This window comes from Rhineura floridana, chromosome 3 (assembly GCF_030035675.1).
Source record: "Rhineura floridana isolate rRhiFlo1 chromosome 3, rRhiFlo1.hap2, whole genome shotgun sequence".
NCBI classification, from domain to species: Eukaryota; Metazoa; Chordata; class Lepidosauria; order Squamata; family Rhineuridae; genus Rhineura; species Rhineura floridana.
The window spans coordinates 125288317-125313991 of record NC_084482.1 but is presented as its reverse complement, the minus strand read 5'-3'; the positions used below and the strand labels follow the sequence as shown (position 1 = coordinate 125313991).

Below are 25675 nucleotides of genomic sequence, written 5' to 3'. Positions count from 1 at the left end.
AGTTCACAGGCAGTTTTGAGCAAATTGTATGTGATGGCCAAAGCTCCCACAACATTAAAGGGGAGAAGTGGTGCATCTGCAACACCTGTGTAAGATATGGCAAAGTTACTACAACTAAGCACAATAGATATGGCTGCTAATTTTCTTCTCATAATATATTGGTGAAAGTGCATAAATTGTTAAAACCCAAAGCAAAGGTCAGGTCTTTTGACTGAGACATCCAAACCAACTAATTCACCAAAACGGGCCTCACTCCTCTCTGCTTGATTTCTAAAGCAGACAAGCATGCCTGAAGGTGATTAGGTATTGCTGATCCCAAAATGAAATAAAATCTCCGACTGTTCAATGAGACACCTGTCCCATTTGCAGACATCAAGGCCTGGAGAAACAAACCCCAATTTCATAGAATCACAGGGTTGGATGCAACTGACCATTCCATGAACAGAAGACACAGAGATCAAGCTCCCTCCCTGAGGAAGGCAATTCTTCCTTCCTCATGCTGCCTCTCATGCCACTCCAGAGGAACAACTTTTCACAGCAGGCAAAAGGGGAAGGAAGAATACGATTTCCTCCCTGTCCCCTTCCTTCTACTGCAAGTGGAACTCTTGAGTGCAATCCTGGATCCAGCCCACAGAATTGAAAGGTATACTAAAAGTAATCTAGTCCATCCCTGTTAATGCCTCAAATCTACTATTACAACATCCTTAGCAGGTGACCATTCACATTCTGCTTCAAAACCACTAATGAAGATAAACCTACTGCTTTCCGAGGCTGTCTCTTCTATTACTGAACTTGTAACATCAGAAAATACTTCCTAATGTTTAGTTGAAATGCCTCTCTTATTATACAGCCACGAAAGTGGCTGGATACGGACTTCTGGGAAGGGTGACTTCGCTTGTGCCTGCTTTTGGGACGGGCTCCCGCCTCAAAAGAAGCTTATTCAGATATAAATCAGTCAGAACATTTTTTTTTTGACTGATGAAATTTCTCCCGGGCAGGGAGAAACGTAGAGATCAACCTCAAAAGCCTGTTTTTGTTGGGAGGACTGGATTTCATTAATTTATGAGATAAGGTCCAGCCAACAATGCCGGACGGACTTCCTAACAAGCTCTATCTGTTTAAGCGATACGTTTATCTTTTCTTTAAAGAGAGAACGGACTAACAGGCAAGCACCCTTCTTTCTATTATTTTTTTTACTTGGTTTAAATTGTTGCAGCAAAAGGAGATTTGTCAGATTGATCGGCTTTGGACAACTTCTGGGTGAGCTATAACTCTTCTCTGTTATTCACGAAATTAACAGCTTATCTCTGTTTCTGTCGCAAAAAGCTGTCCTGGAAGTGCATTCTAAAGATATAAACAGAAGAGGGATTTCTATTCCTGATTTCTATTCCGAGGAATATTATATTGTCTGGGACTATTCTCTTTTTGGTCTATTTTATTTTGACGAATCTGCTTCTTCACGACGCCACTAACTGTTTTGATGCTGGGAACTAAATTTGTTTTGCATTCTTGAACATAGAGAGATAAGGCAGGCTGCTCTGTTTATACTGTGATGTCATCAAGCCTGGAATATTAACCCAATTGTTGCTGAAATAAGAAGTGGTTCTTCTTTATTTTTGTTTTGCTTTGTTTTCGTGGTTTTAAAAACGGCAATCAAGAAAGTGGCTGAGAATCTGGAAGTAACTATGTTTCAGAAAATAATGGATGAGATTGAGATAACGAAACAAACCCTGCGACAGGGTAGTAAGGAGCTGAAAATTGAACTGAGCAAAATGACGCAGGAGCTTAAAGAAATAGGGGATCCTGTGAGAGAGGAGAATGAGATCAGAGATGAGAAAAGAAAAAATAAAGGGAAGATACAAGCCCTGGAGATTGGAACAAATGTGGAATTGGAAAAAGATCTGGAGTTTATGGATTTTAGAAATAAAATCTACTGTTTGGAATTTAACGTTATCTCTGAAGAAATTAATGAAGATATTAGAGATAAAGTTATCAATGGCTTGGATAATCTTTTGGACTGGAATGACGTGATGGAGTTTGATATAGAGAAAATCTATGGAATTAACTGCAGCCATGTGACAATGGAAAAACTCTCAAGAGATGAGCCAGTGCATTTTGTAAAAAAGAAGAACAGAGATATGACTTTACAACAGTATTTCAGCAACTTATTCAGAATGGATGGCAAGAAAATATTTGGGATAGAGGAAATTCCCATCAGACTCTTATTATATGACTATGGCTATGACAGCAAGATTATTATGGAATACTGATAATGGAAGATTGGACACTGAAATTACTGGACTTAACAGGACTATTGAAGATGGAAGATGGAACTAATAGGGATAATGGAATAATGGCTATTGAAATTATTGAACCTAACAGATTTTGATGAGATGGATTAATCAAAATGTTTATTTGGACTATGGTTATGACAATAAGATTATTATAATTATTAACGAGATGGATTAATCGACATGTTTATTTGGAGAAAAATTGATAGATATATTTCTTAAAGAATTGAAACCTCTCTTTGACTTTTTGTGGAAAGAATAAAGTAATGTTTATGAGATTTGATGATTAATTAAGATAACTACTGGAGGAAAGTGATTTTATAATATGATTTAAGAGACAGGATTGTTATATATTGTAGACCTATAACTGATTTGATCTGTGACAAATGGGAAGTCAATATTTTATTTTTTTTGTTTAATTATTTTTGTTTTGTTTTGTTTTTTGTCTTTGAATGTTTTATGATTTTGTTTTGTATGTTTTATGAAAATTTGAATAAAAATTATTGTAAAAAAAAAAAAAGAAAGTGGCTGGATACTACAGCCAGCGTGGATTGTTCACATTCCTCAATATTAAATTGAAAATACCCCCCATGCAATTCTGATGCTTCCTATAAGCTCATTTCAAAACAAAACCTTACAAAACTTATAGTCCTGAACTCAGAAACGCTTAACAACCCTCTCAATTTTCATGGCGATACACAAAACAGTCAGAGACAATAGAGAGTTCAAAGTCTAAAGAGAGAGGGGGGAAAACCCAGGCCCCTTTTGGACTTTTTTGTGTCAGAGTTCTCATAATCTGTTGAAATTCATTAAAAACCAGCCACGCTGAGTACCTGCAATCCTATTACTGACCTTGCCCCATACTCTTATCTTCACCTTCTGCAGTTTAAAAGTTAAAAAAATGCCTGGCTGATTTTTAATTAATTTAAGAAATTTGGCATTGAACTGAATGATAATGTCAGGCATGCTCAGTAGTAAGAACCAACTGTCAGTGTTCTAAAAGCCAAACTGCTGAGCTTGCCTAATCAGGGAGCCACACCCACACCCGACTTTGATTTCACTGAGACAGTTTTGGCTTCCCTCAGCGAATCCTGGGAAGTGAGGTTGGAAAGCGTGCTGAGCGGAGACTGCTATTCTCCTGACAGAGGTCCAGTGGCCAGAATGGTTTAACAGTCAGCTGCTCTGATTGACGCTCTGTGAGGGGAACAGGACGTCTCCTAGCAACTCTCAGCACCTTTCACTAACAACACTTCCCAGGATTCTTTGGGAGAAGCCATGATTGTCTAAAGTGAAATAAAGGTCTGGTGTGGATGTGGCCAAGGACAGCTTTGGTTTAAATTTGGGTGGGAGGCTACATGTGCCTGCTGTAGAATAAAAAGGTGGGGGGAAACACTGAAAAGCAATGATATTGTTCACAATGTTTTCCTTTTGGAAAGGAAAGGGGCTTCCCCTCTGCCCACCCATCCAATCTCCTCCCCTCCCCCTCCCCGCCCCTCCCCCAGGTCAGTGTTGGACTACGGCCTGGGAGACCAGGGTTCGAGTCCCCACACAGCCATGAAGCTCACTGGGTGATCTTGGGCCAGTCACTGCCTCTCAACCTCAGAAGAAGGCAATGGTAAAACCACCTCTGAACACCGTTTACCATGAAAACCCTATTCATAGGGTTGCCATAAGATGGGATCAACTTGAAGGCAGTCCGTTCCCATTTTCAAACAACTGCACAGAAATAAATCCCATTGAACTCAAAAAGCATGCAACTGATCAATCCCACCCTCCCTTTTCCTCCCTCCTATCCCCTCCCTCTTGCCCCTCCCCTCCCCCTCCCATACCCTCCTTCCTCTCCCCCTCCAATATACTCCTTCCCCTCCCCCTCCCCCGGTCAGTTTTACCTATCTTAAACATGATTGCACAGGAGTAAATACCATTGAACTCAATAAGCATGCAAATGATCAAATCTGCCTTCTCCTGCCCCTTCCTGTGCCCCTCCCCTTCCAATCCCCTCCTTCCCCCTCCCCCTCCTTCCTCTCCCCTCCCTTTCTCCTTCCCTCTCCTCTCCCCTCCCCTCCCCCATGGTCAGTTTTACCTATCCTAATCATGATTACGTAGGAGTAAGTCCCATTGAAATCAATAAGCATGCAAATGATCAAACCTGGCTTTCCCCTCCTTCCCCTCTCCTCTCCCTTCCTTCTCCCCTCCCCTCTTCCTCCTTCCCTGCCCACTCCAGCCGCCCCTCCCTCCCCCCATCAGTTTTACCTATCCTAAGCATGATTGCATGGGAGTAAATCCCACTGAACTCAATAAACATACAAATGATCAAACCTGTTCTCCCCCCCTCCCCCTCCTTCCTGCTCCCCTCCCTCTCCGCCCTTCCTCACCTTCCTCTCCCCATCCCATGGTCAATTTCACCTATCGTAAGCATGACTGCAGGTGATTAAATCCCACTGAACTCAATAAGCATGCAAATGATCAATCAATTCTCAGCAAGCTTGCACAAGATCCCATTTCTTACCTCCTGCATTAAAAAGCAGAGAAATTCATTAATAGGCAAAAAACCTTGCGGTTTGAGAATGTACCTATAGCCCACAGATATTTCTATCAAACTTTAAAAAGCAGGGAAATTGGGCAGCTATAGTGAATGCACCAGGGGAGCAGGAGACCTGAACTCCTCTCTGCGATATTGGACTGCCCTACAAAGTTGTAAGAATGCAAACACCATTTGGGTTGGTCTTTCACAGTCCAATCCACTTCCTGTGTAGCTTGGAAGAATTTGGTAACATGTGCTTCTGAGCATATGGTGAGTGGTGGCAACACCGGCAATCAGCCCAAATAATAGAAAGAAGACATGTGCTGTGCTGATCTTGTTTTAGCAGGGAGGAAGCAACATTATTAAGACAGTTGGCATAGTTCAGATAGTCACTTTAAATATATCTGATTTCCTTCGCAATTTTAGTGAAGTTTCCTATAGGAAATCATTTTATTTGCTTCTGTTAATATGTGAAGTACAGCAACACTTTGCACAATTTACACTAAAAGAACTCCTAAAATAATTATGGAATAATGGCACTGACTATTCTGCAGAATAGTCTCCAGTGGACATGAAGTCTCAGTTTGCACAAGATAAAACAGTAGGAGGTGAAATATATTCTAGCAAAATCGCTAGGTGTGCTCTATGTTTTTAATTGACTGTGCCCACATTGCCTTAAATGAAGTGGTTTAAACATAGCAGGCTGAAAACATGCATCTTGGGCAGACTAAGTTTGTGTTTTCCAACAGCTAGAGTCATTCCTGAAGTAGCAACATATTGTAATCAGTATGCTTTTACATCAAACTGCAGTTTCGGATTCAGTTGTTAATGCGCTCAAAATAGAAATAGAACATAACCTCCAATTTGAAACACAAAAGGCTGTCTTCACTATCATATGACACTGACCAATAAAAAGGCTTTGAAATTAATAAAAATAAATTTGACACAGGTTTCTAGGATGAATAATGAGAGAAATATAATTTTCTAGATTAGATTCTGTGTAGAAACAATAGTAACTCAGGAAAGAAGCAAAGTAAGAACACCAACAAACATACAAAAATGTAATTCTCCATCTTTGGAGATGGCAGGTATTGCCACCACTCACCATATGCTCAGAGGCACATGTTACCAAATTCTTCCAAACTACATAGGAGTGGATTGGACTGTGAAAGACCAACCCAAATGGTGTTTGCATTTTTACAAATTTGTAGGGGAATACAATATCTCAGAGAGGTCAGGTCTCCCGCTATCCTGGTGCTTTCACTATAGCTGGCCAATTTCCCTGTTTTTAAAAGTTTGGTAGAAATAGCTGTGGGCTATAGGTACATTCTTAAACTGCAAGGTTTTTTGCCTATTAGTGAATAATTTGTGTTGGCTGGGTCATGTCTTCACATCTACAGAAACAGAAAAATAATGCTCCATCATCTATGGGCAATACCCAATTGTGGCACCCCGCATGTGGACTTTCACTTGTGCAAACAGGCCTTCTCCTTCCTCTCCTCACCCTACAGCCCTGCCCCATGCTCTCCAAAATCTGGTCCAATGGGTTGAGAGACCCCACAGTGCTGCAGGGGGGAAGAGAGAAAGTCCTGTCATATCCACTGGCAAAATATTGGATCTTACCATATATATCAGCCCTTCAAATATTAATTTCATGGAATAAGGGTAAACTAAGAGACTTATTTCAAGAAAAACTCCCATAACAGATGTCGTTAAGGTCTCTTTATGGAAGACCTGCATATATCCCAAACTAAAAGACAAAAGAGTATGTGTTCTATGAAGCTTAGGAGATATAACTTGCATTTTTCTTTTTTCACTTTCCAACTCAGTCTCTAGATAGATATTTAATTTCCATCTCAGAAGTGACTCCAATAACGTTCCACTTAAATTATCAACAAAAATTTGAATAAACCAGTATTTTTGTGCCCATGGATATCAAACCCTAAACCTGTTCTGTGTAATTTGGTACAAACGTCTCCCTTCAAGCATCATTAGTCAATATTTCAGCTGTGCAGCTTTCTACCCATTCCAAAGGCAGGATTCTGTTGTAACAGTTTAAAATGTGGTCCCAACACCTTTAGCAGAGATCCTACCACCTTGCTTGAAGACATGCATTTCTGGAGGCCACCCACCAACTGAACTGAGCACTGACAGATCAAGTAAGTTAAAATAATTGTAAAGTTTTATGAAGCTATGACTACTATTCACAAAAGAATAAGCAACATACACAAATATATCGCTTCTCACACATCTAAGTCCAGGTCCACCTTGGGTTTAGCACTTCCCTTCCTGTCCCACCAGCCACTTATCCATTCAGACAACACCCTTATATCCATATCTACCTTCATCATTTAAAGGTGTCTTTTCTGATTGGCTCCCTAAATTGTGTTCTTTCCTGGTGAAAACCTCTAGCCCTGCTGTTGGTTCATTTCACTGACCAGAAAAGAGTGCATCATGTCTCCTCCTGGGTGGTTGTCTTTCTTTAACCTAGACTTTGTCAGACTGTGATGCTTAAAAAAACCAACAGTGTTCATTAATTCTTTAATGGGCTGCCCTGAGTACAGTCACTGCTAAAGATCTGTATTCATCTACTCTTTTTGAGGTTTTACCCAACCATGTTCATTTCGATGCATGTGCCAAGCTAATTTGGCAATTTCTAATTGCTTTTAGCTATGATTTTGTGTCAAGCCCTTATCAACTCTCGTTCAACCTATCATCCTTACTCGAAGCATGATTGATCAGCCTTATATTATACGAATTTGTGCATGCTATTCTAGCCCTACATGGGTGAAATAAAAATTCAGGAGCCCTTGTTTGTACAACAAATTTTACTGAAGTCAGATTATGTCAAGTGAAGCATTTTCCATCAATCAAGCCTAATGTGTTAACTTAACAGCAGTAATATCATCATTTCATCTGTCTGTTGTGGTTTTATACACATATTTAAACTCTGATGTTCCCATTCAGTTTCTCAGAGTGAAGATCACAGTTTCGTTGCCCTCCACCTCTTCCTAAATGGGAGGTGGGTTCCAACCTGGAAACAGCTGATGTCCTGAAACATAAAAAGCATTAATAAATAAAATAGTTTAATACTGCTTAGCAGATTTTTAAGTTACTTTATTAATGATTATAGTCACTACTTACCAGATGCAGTCACCACCAACAAGCTTTTCTTTCTTTATAAGAACTGCTTAATAGTAGCTGTGTTAGCAATGCTGCATTAACCTCAGATCCCTCAAAATTTCAAGAAGTCAGAAACTATTAGCCAGTTCACCAACTTCTTACCATCACAACAAACATCCCAAAGGAAAAAGTGTTCAGCATTTATCTTTAAAAACCCTTTTTTATTTTTATCTCAGAGACTACAGCATTAAAACTTATCTCTGTACTTTAGTACAATTTTTAAAGGAAAATGAAGTACCTATGTGATGCTTAACATTTCACTTCTGATTTTGTTTTATAAATTATTTTATTTCTATTTTCAATAAATTAAAAATCCCACCACACCCAGGAAATGTGTCTTCTTTTTTGTGCTTCTCTTCCCATTTCCAAAACAGATTTATACCCAGAGATTTTCATACAAGTCTCAGAAGGTATGCCTTTGATTCTCCTTCCTCCTCCCCCACAGCCCCTGTGCACCCATAACATCTGCTCCAGATAATTAGGGGACCCCCTTCACAGATTTTGCGAGCACACATAGGCTGCAGGGGAGAAGAGAAACTGCAAGTCTCATTCCACAAGTGGCTTTTTACTGCACGAGCAGGTGGACATCATTGAATGTCTCCATACTCTCACACACTTTACATATGCTCACAGGTTTGAGCATGCCCAGTGAGATTTTATACTTTTTCCTTTGAAGAACCAACCCCCATACACATCCCTGTGTCTCAAACTGCTTTGAAGCTCTTCTCATGTCATGTAGTTTGGCTGAGGGGATTGCTGTTTGAAACAAGTCTAAAGCCTGCTTCCATGCATAAGCTCTATGTGGTTCTTGGGATCCTTGCCTTTGCTTAATTGTAATCTAGATATGCATTCTCAATACATTTGCAATGATTAGTCATACATGTTTAAGTATTAATTGGCTTACAACACAGTTACTATGGGCATACCATCGAAATTAAAATTAGTCTGGAAAGAATAAATACTATTTTCACAGAACAATCCATCCTTCAGAATTTCAATGTTAACAGACAATAATGTTGCACAACTCTTCATGCTATATCTTACAATACATTCAAAATCCATCTTCTTGTAGTCTAATGTTCAAGACTAAGAATGATTACTGCATATAAAGTTGAATATTCCCTAGCCTTTTCTTTTAGAAAAGGATGCCATACTTACTTCATTACATTTTATACTATATTTCTGGGTGACTGCTAACTTAATCAGCGTTATGTGCCTTCAAGTCGATTACGATTTATGGTAACCTTATGAATCAGCAACCTCCAATAGCATCTGTTATAAACCACCCTATTCAGATCTTGTAAGATCAGGTCTATGGCTTCCTTTATGGAATCAATCCATCTCTTGTTTGGCCTTCCTCTTTTTCTACTCCTTTCTGTTTTTCCCAGCATTATCGTCTTTTCTAGTGAATCATGTCTTCTCATGATGTGTCAAAACCTTCCCAATCATCTGCTCCCATCAGTGGTACATGCCCTGGTCTCCTCTCGCCTAGACTACTGTAATGCACTCTACGTGGGGCTACCATTGAAAACGGTTGGGAAGCTGCAACTGGTACAGAACGCGGCGGCGCGCCTGATTAAAGGCAGCCGCCGGCGAGATCATATCACTCCAGTGCTAAAAGAGCTGCACTGGTTACCAGTTGCTTACCGGGCCAATTCAAGGTGTTGGTTTTGACCTTTAAAACCCTATACGGTTTCGGCCCAGTCTATTTAAAGGAGTGCCTCCAGCATCATCAGCTATGCCACCCAACAAGATCAGCCTCAAAAGACCTTCTCTCCATCCCATCAGTCAAAACAGCCAAACTGGTGAGGACTAGAGAGAGGGCTTTTTTAATTGTGGCCTCCACCCTGTGGAACTCCCTCCCAAATGATCTCCGCCATGTCCCTTCTATGATGAGTTTCCGCCGGGCCTTGAAGACCTGGCTCTTCAGGCAGGCTTTTGGGGTGGGCTAGATTTTATCTTCATTGTTTTTAGATTTTCAATGTCTAGGTATTATATTCCTATGTTGTACGTCGCCCAGAGTGGCTGGACAGCCAGCCAGATGGGCGAATAATAAATTCTATAAATAATAAATAAATAAATAAATAAATAAAAGTATGATAACCTCAGTTTCATCATTTTAGCTTCTAATGATAGTTCTGGTTTAATTTGCTCTAACACCCAATCATTTGTCTTTTTCGCAGTCCATGGTATCCGCAAAGCTCTCCTCCAACACCACATTTCAAAGGAGTTGATTTTTCTTTTATCCACTTTTTTCACTGTCCAACTTTCACATCCATACATAGAGATTGGGAATACCATGGTCTGAATGATCCTGACTTTAGTGTTCAGTGATGCATCTTTGCATTTGAGGAACTTTTGTAGTTCTCTCATAGCTGCCCTCACCAGTCCTAGCCTTCTTCTAATTTGACTATTATCCCCATTTTGGTTAATGACCGTGCCAAGGTATTGATAATCCCTGACAAGTTCAATGTCCTCGTTGTCATCTTTAAAGTTACATAAATCTTCGGTTATTACTTTAGTCTTCTTGACATTCAGCTGTAGTCCTGCTTTTGTGCTTTGCTCTTTATTTCATCATCATTCGTTTCAAATCATTACTGGTTTCTTCTAGTAGTATGGTATCGTCTGCATATCTTAAATTATTGATATTTCTCCCTCCAGCTTTCACACCTCCTTTATCTTGGCCAATTCCGCTTTCCGTATGATATGTTCTGCTGCATATCGATTAAACAAATAGGGTGATAAAATACACCCCTGTCTCACACCCTTTCCGATGGGGAATCAATCAGTTTCTGTCCTTATAGTAGACTTTTTGTCCAGAGTATAGGTTGCGCATCAGGACAATCAGATGCTGTGGCACCCCCATTTATTTTAAAGCATTCCATAGTTTTTCATGATCTACACAAACAAAGGCTTTGAACTGCACTAAGGAGGAGGAAACTGGGTAACATCTTCATAAAACTGCACACAATAGGCCACGTTGGTGCCTGCTTCAGAAGGGTTCTTTTCCCCAGCTTGTTTACTCTGTGTGTGTCAAAGCAAGAAATGATATGGCAGGTGTGTGTTTCTGAACAGTGAACTGAAGGAGGAAAGCCACAGAGTCAGTATCAAACTAAATGAGGATGCCTCCAGTCAGGCAGCTGTGAACACTATTAATTTGTTGTTGTTCTGCTGTAGCAGCCTTTCCCAACCAGTGTGCCTCCAGATGTTGGACCACAATTCGCATCTTTCCTGACCATTGGCAATGCTGGGTGAGGCTGATGGGAGTTGTGGTCCAACAACATCTGGAGGCACACTGGGAAAGGCTGTGGTGTAGTGTAGATGTGGACCTTTTCAGACTGCTGTGGTTATCTTACTGTGTATGTGTGAACATCCTGCTATCTTTTGTCCATACTAGTGGACATGTCACAGCCATAATGGGGTAAGGTAGGTTACAGTAACAATCATTTGAACAGCTCCTTATTTTTCCATTTTCCTTCTCTGATATGAGATTTTTCTCTGCCCACCTGCCCAGTTCAGCCTGAGTTGTGAGCTGGCAAAAATCCTGGCTGATCACTGAATTCCCCAGGGTTTCCACTGCTGCTATGATCTCCCTCTTTGGGGGGGCAATTCCCTTTCTTCCCTGTTTCCCACAGTGAAAGCCCCTTTTACTTATGGGGGGATTGAAAAATCTTAAAGAAACAAAGGGTTTTTGGGGGGTAAGTATACACATGAATGCCAAAACAAGCAGAGACTTCAAATGGTGTTCTCTGCCCCCTTTGCTCAAAATATAAGAACTATGGTGTGGGAGGCAATCCTCCACCAAGATAGATAATTAGCCTATTTAAAGCAAACAAGAGAATGTTTTTCTTGCCACAGATGCTGCTGTCAAAAAACCCTGTAACTATTAATGAGATACATTTTCCAATTGCCATCATTTTAGCAACATGCTTAATGGCAGTGACTAGAAAGTCGCTATTTTTTAAAAATTAGCATTACAGTGTTCTAGCACTATAACACTTTCATTTTAAGTAGTATTTTACTAATATTGCATAGTGGAATCAAATCAGTGCCCATATGCTCACGGAGGGCTTCTGATCCAGCAGTTGCCTCTACTAACAGAAGACCCATTGGGGGGGGGCTGCAGGGGTTTTGGCTAAAATTTCCTCCCCTCTTCTTCTGTTCGCTGAGTCCTCCAGTGGATCAAATGCCCTTCTGTGAATACAAGAGTACCAACTGGATTCTACCCTTAATGTTTAAACACAATGGGTAGTATTCAGTGTTAATTCTACTTATAGACCAATGAAAGTTAATAGAAATGACTAACTTGGGTTCATTAATTTTAATGGGTCTACTCTGAGTAGGATTTAGTTTAATACAACCCAACATAATTGGAATAGCATTTTAGTATTAAAAAATGACATAGTACCATGTCTATGGAAATTACACTGCTTTTCTGTTCTTCTGTAAAAAGTTTGACTTTCTGCAGTTTAATAAAAGGCAAAGAACTACAGGGAAAATACAGAACAAACACTGGATAACAGTGTTGTGCGGAAGTTCTGTGAAATGTCAGCGAATGAAACATGACAATTCCACCCTAGACCCCTAGCATGGAAGCATACTGAAAAGATCGTTCCTCTTTACCTTCTACTTCCACAGCGGGGGCGGGGGGGAGAGAGAAAGTGTACATGTACACACATACACAAGATCTGGAAATAAAACTGGCTGGGAGAAAACACACATTATGAAAAGAAACCCACCATTACTTCTATGAAGCAGCAGAATTTGCCACAGGCTCTTTGCCCATCACATTGCAAACAAGGAAGTTTCCAAAAGAGTCTGTGGTATGCCAGGACAGTACCTCCATTCAGAGTTGAAAAACTGTGCAAATTTCTGGTTGTTTCATAATGTAATTACATTCTTCAAGTAAAACTATAGGTCATCTGAAAAAATAAATAGATGGACCAATACCACTTCAGTTCTGCTTTTGATACTTCTAATCCTGGCTGATCATCCACTAAAATTCTATGCGCATACAATATACGAACAAGAGATGCAAACTGATGTTTATCTAAAAAATTTAAATATGTGTTTTTACTTCTAGTGAAGAACGTTTGGAAAACATCATCCAGTAGAAATAATCCAGAGAGATTAATGAGCAGCCATAGGCTGCACCATTAGAGTTCATCAAGTGTCTATAACAACATGGCTGCCAGTCTCAAATCTCATAGCCTTCAAAATAAAGTTCCCTTACCCACACACAAGAGCATGCAGCAATAAAACACACAAGAGCATGCTCCTTTAATATGAGAATCATCAGATATGATTTGTTTTTAGAGACACTTTCCAGTTTTGTGTATGACCACTCCCTATTACAAGGGTGTTTGCAGCTATTTTCAGGCCTTCTCCACACAGGTTTTCAAAATAAAAGAGAAAAATTAAAATTGAAAACATTACCACTGAATTCAATGAGACTTACTCCCCAATAAATGTATATGATTGCAGATTCAGGGAACTTTTTATACATCAACATTTTGTTTAAATGTTTGTAAAGATGTTTTATTTTAATATATTAGCCTTTTGATTTAAGTGTTTTTGTTTGGCACCCTGGGCTCCTTCTGGGAGGAAGGGCAGGATATTAATTTAATAAATAATAAACACGCAAAGATCTGCTGAGGAACCCCTAGCATATGCCTTAAGCCCTCTGTCTGTTTCAGTGAAATCTGGAATGTGCCTTAGACTGCACATCTTGCTGTCAAGCTGCACTTGCCAAACTTATTCATTCTCATCATTGATCTGTATGAAATAACAGTGCATTTTTAAACACACTCTGGTGGTTGCACATTACAGGGTAAGGTAAGTTATTGCAGGCAAACATGTCCACCATTACTGATCTTCTCATTGAGGAAGTCTAGGTCTCATGAGAACACCATTTGAAAGACACATTTGAGAACACCATTTGAAAGACATTTTAGAATAATTAAGAATACGTCCAACACTATTTTTGCTTACTTGCACTCTGAGAAGTGTATGGAAGGGGCTGAAAAACTGGACAAAGGCATGTTTGGAAACAAGCAAATCATCCAAATGCTGATATCAGAGGAAGGTCTTATGCATGTGCTCTAATAAAATTTAGATTCTGGTACATACAGAGATGTAGCAGATATTTACAAGTTACAAATGTTGGGGCTGGTTTTTTGGGGGGCAATCTCAGCAACATGTCTAAAAACTAGATTACACAAATCAATATAGTCTAACTTATATTCTATTTTCAGGCACCCCATACTATGTGGTTGCACCATTTTTGAGCATTTCCTGTGATCATACAGATATGAATTAGATGGCAGTCAAAGGTCAGAACACAAGGCCAACCTAACAAGAGATTTCAAAGGCTTGAAAATTAGCTACAGGGCTAAGTTCAAGGTTCTGGTTTTGGTGTACAAAGCCCTACACAGCTTGGGATCAGGATACCTGAAAGATCATCTTACCCCTTATATATCCAGTCAATCACTATGCTCTGTAGGTGAGGGTTTGCGGCCTACTGCCAAAATAAAGCACAGACACCGTTTATTGGGTTGGATCATGGGCCACTTTATTAAACAGAATACAATCGGCATAATGAACCTGCAGAGGGTAAATAAAGTGCGGGAGCATCCTGATGAGCCAGACAAAGCCTGCTTGCAGCTATCAGGTAACCAAACCTTGTCTGAGCCAGGGGCTGCCCTGTGCCAGACCCCAGCTAAGGCCACACCCCGAGGATGTGTAGGGGGTCCAACCCATGTCACCGCCCCCCGGGGCCCTGAAACCCCGAGCGGATGAGGCACGTTGGCCCCAAAGGCGGCCCGTATTCTGCCCCCGGGCCGTATAGCCCTGAGCTGCAGGCCTCCGGACTGCCTATCACCCCCAAAGGTGCCTAAAGGTGTCACCTAGCTGCCCTTCCCTTTTAACCCTTTTCCCGCACTTCTTTGCCACAGAAGGGGGACAAGCCTCTGCTTAGTCCCCCTTCACCCCACACCGCATAAAAATTTCACGTAGGCCCCGTTGCAGGTCCATTAAGAAGACATCGTTGCCCACGTCCGACAGATGCACACCGTCTGGCTGAAATAACTCCACCCTGTCGTGTCTAATTTCTGGATGGTGAATGACCGAACCCCCAGCGTCCATAAGTGCCCTCTGAAGTTGCCTGTTCACCTTCTTGCGGGCTCTGTCCATCCCCCGCGGATCACCCGTGCACTTCCAGCTCCTGCGCGGCAGGATGTCCGACCACACCAAGTGCACCCCTGGCCAGCGACATGCAATGGCCCGGAGATCACTACACGCTTGCTCAATCAGGGCCTTGCCCTTCAACAGGCCCAAGTCATTACCTCCCAGGTGGATGACCAGAAACTGGGGGACCGCCCACTCCACTGCCGGCTGGAACAATGCAGGAAGGAGCCCGTCCCAACGCATCTCACGGCAGCCGAGCCAGTGCACAGAGGCCCATTGACTGAGCCCCAGCTGCATGCCAAAATGTGACTTCGCTGCTCTCCGGCCCGCCCAGAAAACCATGCTGTGGCCGCAGAGTAGGATGCGTGCCTGCTCCATTCCTTTCCAGTGGCCTGTCAAAATAATAACAACAAACGTCAGTAGGCAGAGCAATAATTAGGAGCCGGCCTTCTGCGACTCCGCCAGTGGTCTAATATAAGTTTCATACGCATTCGAACGCCACCTGCCCATTGCCTGTAGCCTATCCTTTGGCAAACCTAGGTGGGCAGCGGTGGAGGCTGCACCTATCCTGAAGGAGTGTGCCCCAAACTTTCGAGGGTCGACGCCCACGTTGCGCAGCACGGCCTTGGCCACTGTCCAGAACTGGTACTTGGTGAGGGGGTGAGTGTCCCTGTGCATGAATAGATACCCCAGGTGTGGCCCCCAAACTGTTGTAAAGCGCCGTAGGGCTGTGACGGGGCAGATCTCCTTTTGCTGACAAGGGGCTAACACTATCAGGTGTCCCTTTCCATGTTGGTCAGTCTTGGAACGTCTAAGTCGCAGGAGGGCACGCTCCGCCTCCCAGCTCAGGTCCGAGACCATAAGGGCCCAATAGGAGTCATCTGCTCTTGATCCCGCCACCACCTCCCCAATTCTAAAGGCCCCGAAGAAAAGGGTGAGGGCGGCTGCGTGAAATAGCCGTGCCTCGAAAGGGGAAGAGCATAAATCCCTCCACTGCCCCTGCAAGCCAAACAGCAGTTCCGGGGAGATGCGAAGGTGGGCATCCGGGGTGCTTGGGCACCCACGGGACCAGCCTTCTAGCATGCGGCGGACCCTAAAGTCATCCGTGTGGTCCTGGAAGCCCTGGGCCTTTGCCAGGAATTTACCTCTGATAGTCCTAACTGCGAGGCCCCTCCGTTTTTCCTCGACACAGAACGCCATAAGATGCTCCACAGATATGGGCCACTCCTGTGCGTAGCCTCTGGCCTCCCTGAATTGTGACAGCTCCCTACCTGCTCCCCGGTAGCTGGACATGGTGCTGGGTGCCATGGACAGGCTTATGGCCCTTTCCGCTTCATTCCTCCAATTTCCCATAGCGCTGGGGGAACCACCTCCAGTTGAGCCCTTGCCCACAGTGCCAGCTGGCGGAACCTCTCCATCTGGTTCCGTGATAGAGCATCAGCAATATTGTTATCAATACCCGGTACGTGGCGTGCCAGGAACAGGATATTATAGCGCAAACATTGAAGCACGAATGCTCGCACCAGGCTCATGACGTTGGAGTTCTTTGAAGACAAGGTGTTGATAACCTGTACTGTGGGGAGGTTGTCGCACCAAAAGTGGACTGTGGAGTTACACAAGTTCTCGGGCCAAAGGTGCACAGCCACCACAATGGGAAAGAACTCCAGGAACATAAGGTCCTGGGTTAACCCAGCCCACACCCAGTCCTGTGGCCAGCTACTCTGGCACCATGCATCATTAAAAATAACCCCAAAGCCACAGGAACCTGAGGCATCCAAGTGTACCTGCAGCTCGGCCTCCAGCAGGCGCTCCCTCCTCCATAGGGATATCCCATTGAATTCCTGTAAGAAGGTGGACCACACCACCAGGTCGGCCCTAAGAGTGGCTGTGACTCGCGTGTGGTGTCATGGGTGCAATAGACCAGCCATGGCATCGTATACATGTCACAGAAATGCACGCCCAGGCGCAACCACCCTACACGCAAAGTTCATGTGACCCGCCAGCTCCTGCAGGGTGGACAGCGTCACCTTCCTGGATTGGATGACCTCAGTGATTTTCCTGCTAAGGGCCGCTAGCTTGTCCTAAGGGAGCCTACAGCACTGGGCTATGGTGTCAATCTCGATGCCCAGAAAAGTGAGAGCTGTGGATGGGCCCTTGGTCTTCTCAGCTGTGAGGGGGACACCGAGTTCCTTCGCCAGCCCTGCGAAATGGGCCATAAAGGCCTTACAGGTGCCGGCGTTGGCAGGGCCGGCAAACAGGAAGTCATCCAGATAGTGCACCACCGATTGCAGGCCTGCCCTACCCGACTGCCCACTCCAGGAACGAACTGAAGCACTCAAATACCGAACACAAAATCGAGCACCCCATAAGTAATGTCCTATCCATGTAATATTTGCCAGCGAACATAAAGCCCAGCAGCTCGAAGTCCTGCGGGTGAACCGGGAGGAGACGGAAAGCCGACTGGATGTCACATTTCCCCATGAGGGCCCCAGTCCCGCAGTTCTTAACCATCTGCACTGCTGAGTCGAAAGATGTATAGCAGACATAACATAGTTCCAGCGGGATGAAATCATTGACAGACTTGCCCCGAGGGAAAGACAGGTGGTGTATTAGGCGAAATTCGCCTGGCCCCTTCTTGGGAATGAGGCCCAGTGGAGAAACTCTAAGGGAGGACACAGATGGCACCGCGAAGGGGCCCAACGCTCTGCCAGCCTTAACCTCCTTGTCTATTTTTGCCTGCACAATCGATTCCATTCCCAACACTGATTGGAGATTGCGGGACATAAAGGCCCGCCTGGGCCCCAAGTAGGGAATCCTAAAACCCATAGTGAAGTCTTCCAGCAGAAACTGTGCATCTAGGACAAGTGGGTAACGACTGAGTAAATTTTGGAGCTTCGTAAGCTTAACTAGGCTGGGGCCCTTTTCCTTGAGCTGTGCCAGAAGCCCCCAGCTTTCTAGAGCCAGCGGAGTCCCTGCCTCCACCTCCAAAGGGGCGGCCCCTGGGGCAGCCTGTGCAAGCGTGGGGCCCACCACATATCGCACACTCATGCTGGAATCTGCAAGAGCTCTGACCACAGTGGCCCCGGGAGCTAAACTCCCAACAAAGCAGGCGGGGTTGAACCCCCTGCCCCGCAGGCCCGCGGGAAGGAACTGCGGCTAACTGCCTAGCTAAGAGGTGTCCACTGTTTGTCCTGTCCCCAGCTACAGGCTTGGAGTGGGACATAAACTGAAGCCACAGGTCAGGCTCCTTTCTGTCCCAGGGGAGGGAAGTATCAAATGCAGCCCTCATGCGGAACGCCTGATCATAGGCGAGCCATGCCGCCCCTTGAAACTCAGAGTAACCCCGATATATAATGTCAAGGTATTTAACAAGTACTGAGCCCTTCTGCAGATGCTTCTGCATCACCACTCCCATGTAAGTTAGGTATGCTGGCAGCCAGTTAGGCCAAGTGCGCTCTATACGTCGCCGCTTGGGTTTATCAGGCTCCATCTCATCCCCTTTGTCCTTGTCCCTCTTGGCTGGCTCCCTATATAATGAGAACAGGTCCACATACTCCCCTTTCCATATTTTTTCCTTGGACCCCCTCACCTGCCAGCGCACCCACAGGCGGCTGCCACACCTGCCCACAGGCCTCCCCCAACTGTTGCCAAGGCGTCCTATCTCCCACCCCTGTGGGACGCCCTGATTGCCCATACCCCTCCGTCATAGCTGGCGGAGAAAAAGGCCAGTATGGAATCCCCATGGGGGCCAGCTCCACTGCGGCTGACCCTGTGGCTGTGCAGAGAGAGGGGACTCACCCAGTGCGCCATCCGATGTGGGCCCTCTGGAGATCTGAGAAGTGGGAGCCATCCCTGCCGCCGCACCAGTTGTCCTCATGTCAGCCCTGCTGGGCCCAGCCTCCAGCGCGTCCAGCCGAGCTAGGATGGCGTCAATAGCAGTGCTGTTAGCCCCAGTCCCGGTGCGCTGTGTTTTCCCACGGGATCGCTTAGCCGGTGGCTCATTTGCCCTCGCAGGCCCAGATTGTGCCCGGGGGGCCTCGGGCTGCGAGCCACTCTGGGGTACGTTAGGCTGGTGTAAGCCACTGTGGGGTGCATCAGACTGGCATAAGCACTGATGTGGGCCGCGAGCCAGGGCTTCCAGCCTAGTCAGGATGGCTGCCCACGGTGGCCCGTTGTCCGTTGAAGCCACAGGGGGTGAGCACCCCCTGTTTCCTCTTGGGGCCTTGCCTTTTCCCTTTGGCCCGCCCTGCCCCTTTTTGGGTGGCATCCTTAGCTTGCAGAAGGGACAGTGGGACCCGCAAACCTGGGCCAATGAAGGAACTGAGCACAACCCAAGCAAAAAGTACGGCCAGTGATAGGGGGGACAAAGAGCTGCTGGCAGCGGCTGGTGCCACCTGCCAAGTCCACCCACGTGCTTCCCACGCCGGCCGCCTTGGGCAGGCGATATGCCGCAGCAAGGAAGGGGGCTGCCCGCCCCAGCTAGTTCCAGCTGCTCTGGAAGGGTGCCAATCTGCCGCCAAGGCAGAAAAAGCCTCCCCCGTAAGATGGCACCGGGCCTCTCTCCCCAATCCCAAGGAACCCTGTGGCCAAACAGCCGCTTATCTGCTGCCACCGCCGCTGCTGCGCGCGCGGACCCTCCTGTGGTTTCAACCCACTGAGGCCGAAGCCGCTGCTGCCAAAATTCAAAGGAGAGCTGGAAGCCGGCAGCCCAGGTTTAAGTACCCTAGGCTGCCCCGCCCCCCAACATGGTGGCTCGGCATCGGCTGCAAAGCTCGCCCCTTTTGGCCTGGTAAGTACCGGGCGCGGAGCGGGATTCCTGCAGACACCATCTTACCAGGAGGTCCGTTCTGCACAACATAGGGAGCAGACCTTTAGTGTAGTGGCACCTACCCTTTGGAATTCCCTCCCCTTAAATATTAGACAGGCATCATCTCTATTATCTTTTCGGTGCCTTCGGAAGACCTTCCTCTTTGAATAAACCTTTTAAGCAGAGACCTTATCCCAGTCTCTGTCTGTTGGAATTGCTTTAAGATGTTTTTAAAACTTTTTTTAAAATATGTTTTTTTAAAAAAATTAAATATGTTTTGGTTTTAGTATATTTCAGTCTGTTTTTATTATGCTTTAGAGTATTTTGGCTACTTCTGCCATTGAGGGTCCTCTTGCACCTCAAAGACTTAACAAATTTATTGTGGCATACATATTTCTAGGACAGAGCCCAAGTAAGTAGGTATGTATAACCAGTATAAGAAAGAAGTAGAAAAATTGTGTGTGTGTGTTTTACAAAGCAAGGCCAAAAACCTGAAGAGATAAGTGGTACGTGTGTTACTGCCATGCAGGGTACAGATTACATGGAACCCAACCACATTAATACAAGATCCAAGCAGAACTGGTGTCACTCACTGGTGATGGATACAGCAAGAACAGTGTAAGTGACTATCTGGAGAGGCTCAATTACTTTCTGTAATCAAGTAGCCACTCCCAAGATCTGATGTTCTCTACAAATCCTAGGAATGGCTTGATCGTTACAGGAAGTTGTTGCCCCCTGTAGGTGCTCACATATACTATTGACCTTGCTATGCCTTTCATCACCAGTGGCTGTTAGTTACGAGTGAGCATCACCACACTTGTTGGATCTTCCATTTTTGCTCTCCATATTGTGAGACAGCAAATACTCATTTGCGCTGACTCTTTGGCCTTTCTTCGTAATGCACATTTTTTCCTCCTCCTCTGAATTTGATATACGCCTACCCACTTAAGTGACTACTTCATGCATCTCATAAAGTTGGTTCTGGCCCATGAAAGAACATGCCATAAATAAGTTGTAGTGCTTAAGGTTCCACTAGACTTTGTCATTTTTGCTGCAACAGACCAACACAGCTATCCTTTAGAAATGCGTCTCCGTTTGAAACTCTTCCACTTGCCCTTCAACCACTGACGGGAAGTGTCTCTTTTGTTTCTCATTCTCTCCAAATGCCCTTACAAAGACAGTATTGTCTGCATTGACTTCAATTTTATGCCCTTGTTTCATTGTTTTAGCCAAGGAAAAGGCCTGACCTTTACTTCTGGTTAGAACCCCAATGAACAACTGGATCCAACTTGTACCCACCATGAACTTCAAAGTAGTCTTATGAGGACGCTCCTTAATATTACTGTGGCTTAAGGAGATCTCAGCTGTTAGTTACTCAATTCATGAGGTGAATATCCAGGAAGGCACAGAAATGGCAATAATAATGCATATGGAATGTACTATGGCTTTGAGAGTTCTATGCAGGGCCAACTCTACTCTTATGTGTTTCTCACTGAGGGAAGCACCGTTTCTACTTCTCATTCCAAGGGAGCAGAGTGTATAAGTGCAGGCACTCGAAGAGATGGCACCTGGGGGGGGGGGGGGAGAAGGTTCCAACCCTCCTGGTTCTTAGCATTTAGTGCCTACCCTGGCACTAAGTGGTACCTCTTTAACCTGGCTGACACCTGAGATGTATATTTTTAGGACCCACCCTATTTTTTGTGATGTGATTTTAGGTTGTTTTTAATGATACCTTTTTAAACTATTGTGACCTGCTCTAGGGCCTTTGAGTGAAGGACAGGTAATAAATTTAAAGTACTACTACTACTACTACTGCTACTAGGGGTACGAAATTGCAAATGGAACAAGAGAACCATTCGCAAAGGATGATGTGATCAGTCTTAGTGGAGAGGAGCTCGATATTGGCTATGACAGAGCTCCCCAAACTATGGTTTGTGGCATGTCTGTTAAACTACAACTAAACATCATATCGTATCAAAAACAGCACATTACAATTACTACAACAAGCAGAAAAATTAAGTGGTCTCTCAAACCCTCAGCAGTGTTCACATGGTCCATGGGACAAAAGGTTTGCAAACCGCTCATCTATTACATGTGCATTTCTCAGAGATAATCAAGGCAGACCAATTCTCCACCAATTACCAAGAGAGAGAGGGAGTCTCCCTGTTAGCATGGTAGAAATCACTTACCTAAGCTGGCAGTGGACTTGTTAAAGAGCTCATATGGGGCTGCTTCCAAGTGCAGGTTTGTGAAGGACACACCCTGACCTGAGAGAGATGCCAACTTCTTATGGCTCTTAGTGGCATTTCATCACAGCTTCTTTTATAACTGCTCTGCCAGTCAGACTTTCCAGTGCAGAAGCAGTTGGGAAGGAGTAAGATGGCTGCATTATCCAGTCTAAATTGTTGATGTGGTCTCCATGAGGGCCACTTTCTCACTCAAGGCCAGAAGTCACATCATGGTTAGCAATCATGTAGGCAACAAATCTCCCAAAGGGCTAGGTGCAGCTTGTGCAATTATTAACTATGCCATTGCAGCACTTTAGATTTTTTTTTACTAGTATAAGCAAATGCTAGAACAGTAGTAACCACACTGCCACAGTGCACATCTAATGAGAATTTGAGTTTGGGCTAATTTATAATGAGGACGCTTTGCAAGAATGATGGGCCGAGAAGGATGGGAGTTTGTTACTGAGCTTTCAGAAAAAAACTGCATGGAAGATTTGATTGTTGCTATTCAGACAAATTCACTTGGCCACATGCAGAGCCCTTTACATTCACAATATCACTAAGCTCAACATCGAAGGTCCTCCTCCGGGTGTCTACCCCGAGGGAAGCTCGGAGGATGGCAACAAGGGAGAGGGCCTTCTCAGTGGTGGCCCCCAAATTACAGAATGATTTCCCTGACAAGGTGCAGGCGCCAACCCTCTTATCTTTCCGGCGCCGGGTCCAGACTTTCCTCTTCTCCCAGGTATTTTATCAGCATTTGAATAACATGTGTTTTTAACTTACTTATCGGTTTTTATGGCTTTTAATGGTTTAAATTTGTATACTTGTTTTTAATATTTTTAATTGTTGTAAATTATATATAAGGAAGATATATACATAATATCTTCCTTATGTGCAGCTGCTGATCTCTAATATCTGTTAAATTGTTTATGTGTTGATCTCATAGCATGAGACAAAAAAGTAAAAATGTAATTTATTGGCCAACTATGGATTGGATCCAGACTATCCCAGAAATATACATTATTGGGTAGCCATATAAATAATAAATGAACAAATGCATGTGGGCTGAACTCCACCCATAGGGCTCTCCTGTTATAGGGAGGCAATTTAGACTGATTCTCCCTATACCCCTGAAAAGTTGCTTGGGAAAGTTGTAAGACCCTCTAGAACAGCCTTCCCAACCAGTGTGCCTCCAGATGTTGTTGGACCACAACTCCATCTTTCCTGACCATTGGCAATGCTGGCTGAGGCTGATGGGAGTTGTGGTCCAATAGCATCTGAAGGCACACTGGTTGGGAAAGGCTGCTCTAGAACAATGTGAAAGCACAAAGGGACTTGGCAAATATCACTTCCTTTGCTCCCCTTTTCTCCAATGGGCCCCTCTGTTGGAATGTGGTTCTTCTACAAACAGAAGAAGCCTTTTCATTTGTGGAAGGGCAAGTCTAGATCCAACCCAACGAGTTTTGCTAATTTTTAAAGCCAAAACTGGATTTCACTGGATAGTTTTACGTATCTTATTCTGGGATGCAAACAAATTATGCAAAATCGTATGTAGTGTATAGCTTCTATAGTTTATTCAGCTTGTGACAAAATGAAAATGAACTACGCAGAGCACTGAAGCACGAACACCTGGAACTTTGACACAGTCCCTCGTTGACTTCTAAGGCCATACATTGCCCACACATTTTCAAGGTTTCTGAAGACTTTTGATTTCAGTGTGCTTTTACTGTTTGATTTAGTCTTCCAGTTTGCTCTCTCTGGCTTTTAATCCAGATGCTGTTTTTAAACTCTATCCTTTATTGTTTTAAGATTTTACATTGCACCTTTATTTTATTGCATATTTAAAACTTTTTGGAAGCCACTTTCTGTACTTTCCAAGTACGAAATGGGAGGACATTAGTATTATTATTATCAGCAGAAGTACTAATAATCCCCACAAGCATAAAGGCATGCTACTTCTCTCCAAGAACCACATTTTGTTGCTTTAAGGAACAATCATTTATGACAGGTGGGTGAAATGATGTGGTGACTAGGTAGTCAGGAGCCACGTGGCAGTGGACAGAGCTATACATATACCATCATGTTCATTCACTCACATATACACATTCCCCATCACAATGGTGCTCATTTATTTACACACTATCCCCAGTTCCATTGTTTGATGGGCTGGGGAAAGCACAATTTACTTGGGAGGCCGGTTCCCACCCACTTCTCCCCATCCCAATCACACTCCTCCTCCCCTTGGCTTGGGGGCGTGATTTACATGGAGAAGCTTGTAGTGGGGGTGGTTTGGGCTCCCACACGGGACACACTGAAGGGTTCCCAAGGCCCACATGCAGTCTGCAAGCCGTCCACATATGAGTTATACCACCTAAATATTTTGGCTAGCATTCAAAGAAGTCAGTGGACAGGTTGACTATTTTTATTCCCAACAGCAGCTTTTTACACCTCATGGAATTATCCTTGAGAAGGTATCCTGACCTTCAGGGTGGCTTTTGAAGGTCACCCTGGTCTGCTGAAGGAAGAAGGCTAGAAAAGCCACATGTGGGAGGTTGCACATGGCCCTTTACTTCCTGCCATTACCGCTGCCTCATTCCCAGATATGATTTACTCAGTTAGTGAGGTAATTCTTATTATATTGCTTTCTTCTCATTATTCGATAAAATACTATCTTATTATTTCTATGCTCATGAATCCGTATCATTCAAACCACGGCTGTGGAGTCGGTACGCCAGACCTTTGACTCCGACTCCTCTATTTTTCTACTCTCCGACTTCGACTCCTTCATAAATGGCAAATGTATATTAACTAGTAATAACAAATTTACTGTAGTAAAATGGTAGCACAAGGCATTTCATCACCATCACGTGAATCCAGAGCTTGGAAAAGTTACTTTTTTAAACTACAGCTCCCATCAGCCCCAGAGATTGGGCTCGTGGGAGTTGTAGTTTTAAAAAAAACTTTTCCAAGCTCTGGATTCACGTGATGGTGATGAAATGCCTTGTGCTACCATTTTACTACAGTAAATTTGTTATTACTAGTTAATATACATTTGCCATTTATGAAGGAGTCGAAGTCGGAGTCGGTACATTTCTACCAACTCCGACTGCACCCAAAATTGCTCCCGACTCCGACTCCACGACTCCGACTCCACAGCCCTGATTCAAACTTACCTCTACAGCAAAAAAGAATAAAAGTTGGTAGTCAGGAATCCAATGGATAATCTGGATATGACCCTGCAAGCTCTTTTCTGTAATATGGTCAAACCAGAGAGTAGCTTCTGTAAGGCACACTTTCGGTCATGGATGGCTGTCATGTAGGTTGCTGCCACTTTGAGCCATGATTTTAATTAATCTACTGGTATGGTTAAATAAAATGCAAAAACCAAGATCCACTGGACTGCTCACAACCCAAACAACCCTTGACTACAGCCAATTCACATCCGAGAGACACACAA

At 44.1% G+C, this 25675-nt stretch overlaps 1 protein-coding gene across 3 annotated transcripts in view; it reads right to left on the bottom strand.

Moving 5' to 3' along the window:
* The window catches only part of RBM6 (RNA binding motif protein 6), a 93085-nt gene that overhangs the window by 28951 nt on the left and 38459 nt on the right, over positions 1 to 25675 (bottom strand). For 2 of the 3 annotated variants that reach the window (XM_061617783.1, XM_061617784.1), the window contains exon 7: positions 15342 to 15575. The exons of the other annotated variant lie outside the window; for it this stretch is intronic. In XM_061617783.1, the coding sequence (XP_061473767.1) occupies positions 15342 to 15575 (234 nt within the window). The remainder of the gene's footprint in view (positions 1 to 15341; positions 15576 to 25675) is intronic. 3 annotated transcript variants of the gene reach the window in all.